This window comes from Nymphaea colorata, chromosome 1, assembly GCF_008831285.2.
Source record: "Nymphaea colorata isolate Beijing-Zhang1983 chromosome 1, ASM883128v2, whole genome shotgun sequence".
In the NCBI taxonomy this organism is placed as follows: Eukaryota; Viridiplantae; Streptophyta; class Magnoliopsida; order Nymphaeales; family Nymphaeaceae; genus Nymphaea; species Nymphaea colorata.
Window position 1 is genome coordinate 32255501 of NC_045138.2, and position 9504 is coordinate 32265004.

The following is a 9504-nucleotide window of genomic DNA, read 5'->3' on the forward strand; positions in this document are numbered from 1 at the left end:
ATTTCTTCTTCTCCCTCTCTCTCAAATCATGCAATAATAGAAGCAATAAAAACTAATTTTGATTTTATTGGAAAAGACTACATTAAAAAATCTCCACATCTAACTTGCAAGAAAAATAGTGACCCAAAAGAATACTAAGGGGATTAAATGCTAGTTAGAGGGATTAGGAGGAAGAGAAGTATGACGGTGTATCTCAAAATTTTCCAAGTTCAAAGAGTACTAACTTTAGAGAGAGAGAGAGAGAGAGTGAGAGAAACTGGTATATCCCAAATCATTTAGGTCAAGAGAAAAAATTAAACTGGACCCCTTAAAACGATTATTCAACTATCTTTTATATTGCAACACAACCATATAGGGATGATCTTAAAAAATAATGCATCGAAATTTTTGAGAGAAGAAAAGTCAATATTTTCTATGAAAGCAATTTGAACTAAATCATATTTTATGTTAAATTAGTAAAGTTTAGCATATTGGGATGTTCATATTTCAAGTTGTTTGTATAATAACAACTTAAAGGTCTACATTTTGTTTATGGCTAAATGATATATATGTGTGTGTTTGTGCGTGTGTACAAAGAGAGATGTGACATGAGACAGCCCATCCAGAGCTGCATTTATGGCAGAGGTTGTCGCAGGCGCCCGCATTCAATCACGCCCATGAACTTTTATATATATATATAAAAGTTTGAATCCGATCAGATGTCATTTTTAAATTCAAATCTGATTCAATTTTTCAATCTGAGAGTGAAAGAGAGCAAAATGAAAATTGTGGAGAGATAAGTTTATATGTAATGTATGTCGAATTAAATAGAACCCCCAATACCCAATTCGGACCAAATATTTTCAGCGAAATTATGTAATCCGGTCAACCCAAGTGTCAAATAACCAGCTCAATATCAGCCCATCACGGGTCAGGTATCTAACTACCCATTGTTGCCCACTCTTACAAGCAACTTAGCATGGAGGACCATTACCTTTTCTTAATACAATATTTTTATGACAATTTTTGAATCAAATTTCGTGTCACAAAGAATGCGACGTTGATGGGTTTCTAGAGTCGTTATGTTAACAACTTTTATTGGAAAAGTGGAGAAAATTTGAAAAAGTTGGGCGAATAAGATAAGGAAATTATGTATGGAGGTTCGAACCGGATAAGTTCAATAGACCGTTGGCCCGCCCTTGAAAAAAATCCTACCTTCGCCTCTGCTCCTAAACTTATTCCATTAAAATAAACTAGGTTGGTCCAAATAAAGCAGTACGCCTTTCCCTCTCTAATACTCCCAACCTCCATCTAAATAAATCCAAAGAACCTTGTTTAACTGCACTTTTGCTTGTCCCCCCACTTTTGGCAGGTCAAACCGACCCATTACCTCTCATATGAAATTATGCCGACCCATTACCTCCCATATGAAATTATGCCTTCCTTTTCCATCACGGGCGCATTATGCCTTACTTTAAATGCCTCCTAAAGCGCAGCAATATATATATATATATATATATATATATATATATATATATATATATATATATATATATATATATATATATATATATATATAGAGTGATTAAATGATGACTCTAATATCTAGAGTCATCTAATCAATTAACAATGTTAGATGGATGGTTGAGAGATAACGACAATCAAAAAAACATATAAATTATTACTACATAACAAAAATGACCATCACCTTTTCTCCATATTTTTTTCTTTAACCGTCTCTCATGTTAAATCAAAAGATCTTGATCAGATAGTTGAGTGAACTTAAAAACCAGAATCATTATTTGATTATTTAATTATATATAATAATAATAATATATAATAATAATAATAATAATAATAATAATAATAATAATAATAATAATGATGAGATCCCTAAATTGCCAGTGGAGCCCTCCACTGCGACATTTTCGTCGGATAGTAGAGTCGTGAAACCTCTCACCCCCATGTCCTTCTTACTAAATTAAACAATGTTCATGTGATCCTTAAGCTTCCAAAAAGCTAAACACCCATATTAAGCTTTTTGACATTTCATGAGATTTTATGAACATGATGTCCAAGCTGAAATAATTGATGACTTTATATATCCTCGTGAGCTCCTAAGTCAATAATTATATATATATATATATATATATATATATATATATATATATATATATTGTTAATTGCTTACTAGAAATCAAACCTTCTAAAATGTCACCTGAACTCGAGTACACTCACTCTTGACTGGTAAAGGATCTGAATCTCGAGGTGGGAGGAAGGAAAAAAAGTTGTATTTTTGCATCTACTTTTTGTCCATATTTTGAACAAAGAATCAAGTTGCTTGATTCTTTTCTTCGTAAGAGCCACGCACTTTACACAAACTAATAAATAGAAAGGTGGAACCTTAACAAAAAATTGTAAGCTAAGATGGAAACAATATAAGCTTAGTAACAAATTGAATGGTAATTCTGTTTTTTAAAGTCACCAAGTCGTCTGATCTACCATAGTGGACGGCCAAGAGAAAAAAAAAAAAAAAAAAAGTGATACATATTTTAATAATTTAGTATTAGTTCACAATTTTTTTTAATCATTTTGTATGAATAACCATAAATAAATAACTCTAAATTGCTGGAGATGTGTTCACTCACTCCATTGAACATTTTTAATGCAAACCGGAAAAAATTACCACCAAATGTACCACTTTTCCAGAATTGCAAACAAAAGCTAAGCGTGAAACTGGAAAATTTTTTTTTTAAAAAATTGCCGTCAAATTTACGTGCACTGCATGTTACTTGTATTAAATAAATAATTAAAAAAAAAAAAGATAGAGAGAGAGAGAGAGAGCACATGGGAAGAGGAGGTGGTCGCGGTCTTCAAGATGGCTCATGAGCATCGAGACAGGACGCCCACTCCGCTTCCCACAGCAATTCGCCTGCCACCACGTGGCGCCTCGTGCTTCTTCACCCCCAACCCCGACCTCCCCCCTGAAACCTTAGAGAGAGAAAACATACAAAAACCACATTAAATAAATTAAAATTTATGAGCTACAATAGAAAAGGAATTTCTATCTCAATCTCCCCCCCTCTCTTTCTCTCTCTAAAAATAATGAGAACAACAGCCTCACATCACAGGAATCATTCTCGTTCAATTTAATTTATCACCCAGAAAATTAATTAATCCCTTTCCTTCCCATTCACCACACGACGCCCTGCCCCGCAAGGCATCTCCCTCCCTTTCTCTCTCTACACCTTGTTAAATTTGGTGGTGCCCCACTCGAGGTGGGATCCCATGCGGAACGCCTGCACTGGACCTTCAGTAGGGCCCCCTCCACTCCGCACTCCCCTTCCCAGCCATGAATAGTGGCGGCCCTCACCGTCCCCCATGGCTCGGACCCATCCCACCACCACTTATCTAATCCGAATTGCCTCATACTTGACTCCAACTGGTCGTCACGCTCGAACCCTAGGCTTGGATCAACTGAACTGCGCTTAGTTTGAGCGGATCAACTAGACGACCGCGCTTGGTTTGAGCTCAAACTAACTCGTCTTTGTAAGCTGAAGCAGTGGCGGAGCCAAAATTTTTTAGCTATGGGGCAGTAGTACATAGTTTAAAAATTTTCAAACTAAAATATATGTTATTTTAAAAATAAAGCAAATATTGACGTGGGCAACACAGGCGTGAAGCTGGGTTGAGACTCCATTTCACATGGAACTTTCTTGGGCTGGCGTGGGCAGGCGCCCACACCTGCCCCACGCTGGCTCCGCCACTGAGCTGAAGCACAACGAGAGAAGCGATCTAAGAGATACTCGTACTCACTTTCCATGTGATTGGAAAACGCTAAAGAAGAGCAATTAAGATTAGTTTATAATATAGGTTTAAGGATAAGTTGAAAATCTCTCTTTCTCTCTCTTATTGTCCTTTTGTCCTTTTCTCACTCAGTCGCTGGCACGTGGTCCCCCACCGCACGTGGGCTCAACCCTTCTCTCTCATCTCTCTACACTTCACTTTCAGCCATTTGTTTAGATTTTCTCTCTCTAAGTTCTTCTCTCTCTAAGTTTTTTTTTCTCTCCCTAAGAGGGAAAAGCGCGAAGGGGGGAGAAAACTCTGTTCTGCGGCCTCTTCCTCCTCCGTGCACGGCGTTGTCGCACTCGGGGGTCCGCACGTGCTCGGCATCTATGGGGGCCAACCGTCCCTCCCCCATTAGATTTACAGCGTCGCACGTGCGAACCTCCCCCGGCCTCCACACCGTTCCCCCTCTCCCTGCTCTTGGCCCACCTGATCTTTAACGCAGAAGGAGACGCCCTCCGTTTCTCAGAAGAGAACGACGGCCGTCTTTTGGTTTTGCTTCCTCCATTAATGGAGGAGGGAGGAGGAGGAGGAGAGACCGAAAGCCTGGGCCCCCACAACGCCGTCCCTTTCCCCGTTGCTCAAAAGACCAAGCTGCCCTCCTGCTGCTCGCGGAGGGAGATTCTTAAGAGGAGACTTCACTCTCTCTCTCTAAAAAGTTGTACTCTTCTGTTGCGTGACGGAAGAATCGACGGATTTCACCGACTTCAATGCGTTCCTCGCGTAATAATTAGTAGTCGTGTGAAATGCCTGAATGCACGAACTCCCCTCGTTCGCATTCCCTACAAAAGTTTCGTGACGATGATGGCGATCGCTTTTACATGAAGATGGTCAAGATTGGTGGGGTGTTTTAATCATCTCGGCCGCTTCATGATCCTCAGATTCTCGCCACCAACTTGAATTTCAGCAGCGAGCTTGATTGATGCTCTGATGTTGTGCGCATCGTGAAGTTTTACAAGATGAAATGGGTTGTGAAGGGAATGATGATGAGAAGGGCGAAGACGGTGGTGTGGCGATTATCGGTGAGGCGTGGGGACGGGGGAATGTCAAAGATCGACGTCAGCCACATGATAGAGTTGACCGGAAAATGGCCGTGTTTTCCGGCAGATGCCGACGGAAAAGGACGTGACTCGGCCTGGGATGCGGATGAGTGGGACAAGGTAAGACCCACCGGCGGCCCGAGGGGAGCACAGTGGCCCATTTGTCCTCTTAGCCAGTGAGGAAGGAAAGCTGCAGCCGCACCACTCCCCACCTCTCACAGCTTTCAATGGCCTCGCTTTCAAACCATGGCTGGTTCTCAGGACATGTTCGCCCTCTGTCATTTTCCTAGAGAGAGAATGGGGAAAAGAAAGAGAATATACAACCAATTTATGTATAAAACAAAGATGTAGAGGGTACATATACATGGATAACACTAACAAGATGGAAAATGAAATGTAAAAAAAAAAAAAAAAGGTGAAAAAATCTGAATGAACATTTTCGCTTTGCTTTTCCTCCGCAGTAAAAATTTGACCTTCTTCCGTTTGCTGAAACAACTCAAGGAGAAGGCATCTGGAAATTCGAAAAAAAAAAAAAAAGAGGGCAGATTTTTCCTTTTCCTGCTAGTTTTTGGTCCTCCTGATCTCCCTACCTTAGCTACCATCTGACCGATCGATTGCTACCGTTGCTGCTACTTGTTTTCCGGCGCCTCCTTGATGCTAGTGTCCACGGAGCAGAAGCTTCCGTCCAGCTCGGTGCTGCCGCGGCCCCCATTGCCGCCACCAACGTGAAGCTCCTTGAACATGGCCATGACCTGCAGCATCGTGGGTCGCCTCCACGGCCGGTCATCGAGGCACTGGCAGGCAATTCTCAGGTGCTGCAGTAGCTCCATCTCCAGCCCCGGCTGGTCCTTCGTCTTCAGCGCCGGGTCGAACACGTCGCTGATCTTGAGCTTGGCGTGCTGCTTCACCCACCCCACAAGGTTGTTGTCGCCGAAGTCGGACGAGTCCGTCGGCTGCCGGCCCGTGAGAAGCTCCAGCAGGACCACCCCGAAGCTGTAGACGTCGCCCTTGGTGCTGCACCGGAAGCTCTGGTAGTACTCCGGCGGAACGTACCCCGGCGTGCCGGCCAGAGTGCTGACGCTCAGGTGCGTGTCCATCGCGCTCATGAGCCTCGCCATCCCGAAGTCCGACACCCGTGCCTCCAGGTTCTCGTCCAGCAGCACGTTGCTGGACTTCATGTCCCTGTGAATTATGTGGGGTATGCAGCTGTGGTGGAGGAAAGCGAGGCCCCTCGCCGCCCCGACGGCGATCTTCCTCCTCGCCGGCCAGTCGAGGTTGACGCCGCCCTTCTTCTGGTCGTGAAGGACGTCGTCGAGGCTGCCGTACTTCATGTACTCGTACACAAGGAGTCTCTCCTCTCCGACCTTGCAGTAGCCGAGCAGGGGAACCAGATTCCGGTGCTTGATCTTCCCGATCGTCTCCATCTCTGCCGTGAACTCGCGGTCGCCCTGGCCGCTCACGTGGATGAGCTTCTTGATGGCGACGACGCTGCCATCCTTGAGCTGCGCCTTGTAGACGTCGCCGAACCCGCCGGAGCCGATCAGGCTGTCGTGGTGGAAGTTGTTGGTGGCCTCCAGCAAGTCCGCGAACGTGAGCTTCCGCAGCGGCTTATCAAAGGTGGAGAGGTTGATGCTCAGCGCCTCGCGTGTCGTCGCCGTGAACTTCCAGCCCGTCGTGCGCGTGTAAGTCCCGGAAGAATGATTGTCCGCGAAGCCGGCAGCGGCTGCCGCGGCAGCCTCCTTCTTCCGGCGCTTCTTGCTCTCGACGACGACGATGATGATGCCGAAGAAGCAGAAGAGGGAGAAGAGGAGTGCCATCGCCACGCTACCCGCCAGGGATGCCTGCTTCCCGTGGGACTTCCCGCGCCCCCTTGAATCAGAGGAGGCAGAGTCGTCGCCTCCGCAGGGAGGAAGCGGTAGGCCGCAGAGGCCGGAATTGTTCTCGAACACGGACGCCGGAAAGGAGAAGAGCTGACCGCCGTTGGGGATGGGACCGCTGAGATTGTTGTTGGAGACGTCGAGGGACGAGAGGAGGCCAAGGTGGGAAAAGGTGGGTGGGATCGGCCCCTCCAGCTGGTTGTGGGAGAGGAAGAGCTCGGCAATGAAGGTCAGCTTTCCCAATTCATCTGGGATCTTCCCGGTGAGCGAATTGTGGCCCAGATTGAGCACGAGGATGTAGAACATGTTGCCGAACTCAGGCGGGATGGGGCCGGAAAGTGAATTGTAGGAGAGGTCCAGGAAGATCATGCTGCCATTATTGCTGAAAGTATAGTGGAAGTCGCCCATGTAAGTTCTGGTAAAATTGCAGGCGTGCCGGGTGGGCACCCTCTGGAGGTTCTCTTGCCGGATGCCGCTGAACTCAAGGAGGCTTCCGGCGCCACGGCAGGTCGGGCTCCCGTCGTTCTTCAGATAGACGTAGCGCTTGTCGGAGATGAGGCCTGCAGCAATGCTGCCCGACTGCTTGGCCAAAGCGCCTGGTATGGGTCCCGTCAGGTTGTTGCTGTTGAGGTCCAGCCAGATGAGGCTCTTGCAGTCGCCGAGTTCTGGGGGGATCATGCCGGAGAAGGAGTTGTTCTTGAGCTGCAGGATCGCGAGCTTCGACATCCGGCCGATCCACGGCGGTATCCCCCCGGAGAGCTGGTTCGACGACAGCGAGATCCAGTTGAGATTGGTGCAGTTGACAAGGCCGGCGGGGATGCTCCCGGTGAGCCAGTTGTTGTCGAGTACCAAGTTCTCCAGCGTGCTGATCTTCGAGAGCTCCTCCGGTATGGTCCCTTGGAGCATGTTCAGCCACATAACCAAGTCCCGAAGACGCCTGAGCTCGCCGAGGCTCGGCGGGATCGTCCCCTTGAGGTAATTGAAGCTCAAGTCCAGAGAAACGAGCCCGGAGCAGTTGCCCAACGTCGCCGGAATAGAGCCATGGAACTGGTTGTCCTGGAGGTAGAGCTCTCGGAGGGAGTTCCCCGAGTTCCGGCAGATGCCCTCTGGAATGGGGCCGGAGATGTTGTTCGAACTCAGATCCAGGATCTCTAGCGCCGACATGTTGGCGATGAGGTCAGCCGCGAGCTCGCCGGTGAAGTTGTTGTAACCAAAAAGGATATTCCTGAGGTTGCTCAAGAGGGATAGGCTTTCCACAGGGAGGTTACCGGAGAAGCTGTTGCCCGTGAGGTTGAGAATCTCCAGAGCAGAGCAGTGGGCAAGCGACGGCGGGACCTCTCCCGAGAACTTGTTCATGGAGAGATCGAGATTGCGCAGAGACGAACACGAGGAGAAGAGCGAGGAGGGCAGCTCACCTTGCAGGCGGTTGCCGGAAAGGGAAAGGGACTGGAGGTTAACGCCGAACCCGGCAGCAGGGATTACTCCGGAAAAGGCGTTCCCCGAAAGGTTGAGGTACGTCAGCCGCCGACATCCGATGAGGCCGTCCCCGATATCGCCGGACAGCTTGTTAGCCGAGAGGTCCAAGTGCTGGAGGGAGGCGCAGGCTCCGAGATCCGGCATCCCGCCGGAGAAGTTGTTCACCGACAGATCGAGCACCTGGAGGTTCGTGCATCCGGCCACTGGAATCAGACCCGAGACCGAGTTTCCGTGGAGACTCAACACCTGGAGTGTCTTGCAGCCGCCGGAGGAGACTATCCACTCCAGCGCACCATCACCGGAGATGCCGTTCGAGCTCAGGTCGAGCATCGCGAGCGCGGGGGGCAAGCTTCCGCCGCTTCCGGCGGCGGCGGCCGAGTAAGAGAGCTTGTTCGCGGAGAAGTTCAAGCGAGCAAGACTATAACAAGAGCCAAGGCCGGAAAGAGAGGGGAGTTCACCGTCGATGAAGTTTCCAGAGAGGTCAAGCTCAACGAGGCTCTTCCCGCAGGCCAGCCCGACGAACGCCGATAGGTTGCCGGTCACGTTGGCGTAGCCCAGACGCAGTCTCTCCAGCGCAGACATGCCCATCAACAACGCAGCCACGTGTCGGAGATCGACGTCCAGCTGCCCCCCGCTCAGATCCAAAGACGAGACGCGACGGGTGTCGGCGGCGCAGGTGACGCCGGGGAAAGAGCAGGGGTCGGCGTTGGGTAGCCAGTGGACGAGGGACCTCGGGTTGGAGACGGCTGCCTTGAAGGCAAGGAGGCGGCGGGCATCGTCGCCTCCGGAGGACAACCTCCGGGTGGGAGCGGCCTCCGCCCGAAGGAGGCCGCGGGCGGAGGCCGGGAGGAGGAGGAGGAAGCAGAGGAAGAGGAGGAGGTTGGTGGTGCCAATCCTTCTGTAACTTTCCATAGGTGACAAAACCTTTACGTGTTGGTGGTGGCTTCTCTTCATTCTGGTCTGGGAAGTAGCTCCGCCATTACAACCTACCAGCAGAGAGAGAAAAAGAGAGACAGGGAGTCAAAAAAGACGAGACTGAAGGGATGGGATAGGTACTTATAGCAGAGCAGAGCACAGCACAGCATAGCAGAGAGAGTAAGAAGAAGATGAAGAAGAAGAAAGACTCGATAGAGAGAGAGATGAGCTGGTGGTCACATGGCATATGAAACAAGAAGAGAAGAGAGAGAGAGAGAGAGTTGGATTTTTTTTTTCTGATGCGAAGGGATTTTTTTTATCAGTATTTTTGGGGAAGTGTTTCAGTCGAGCTCCCCTAAACAACTCTCTCT

At 48.4% G+C, this 9504-nt stretch overlaps 1 protein-coding gene across 1 annotated transcript; it reads right to left on the reverse strand.

Moving 5' to 3' along the window:
- Nucleotides 1-5181: 5181 nt before the first annotated feature.
- On the reverse strand, nucleotides 5182-9504 carry LOC116256511 (systemin receptor SR160-like). Its single transcript, XM_031632895.2, has one exon. It carries the CDS (start codon nucleotides 9170-9172, stop codon nucleotides 5495-5497), a length of 3678 nt encoding a protein of 1225 aa, XP_031488755.1. The 5' UTR covers nucleotides 9173-9504; the 3' UTR covers nucleotides 5182-5494.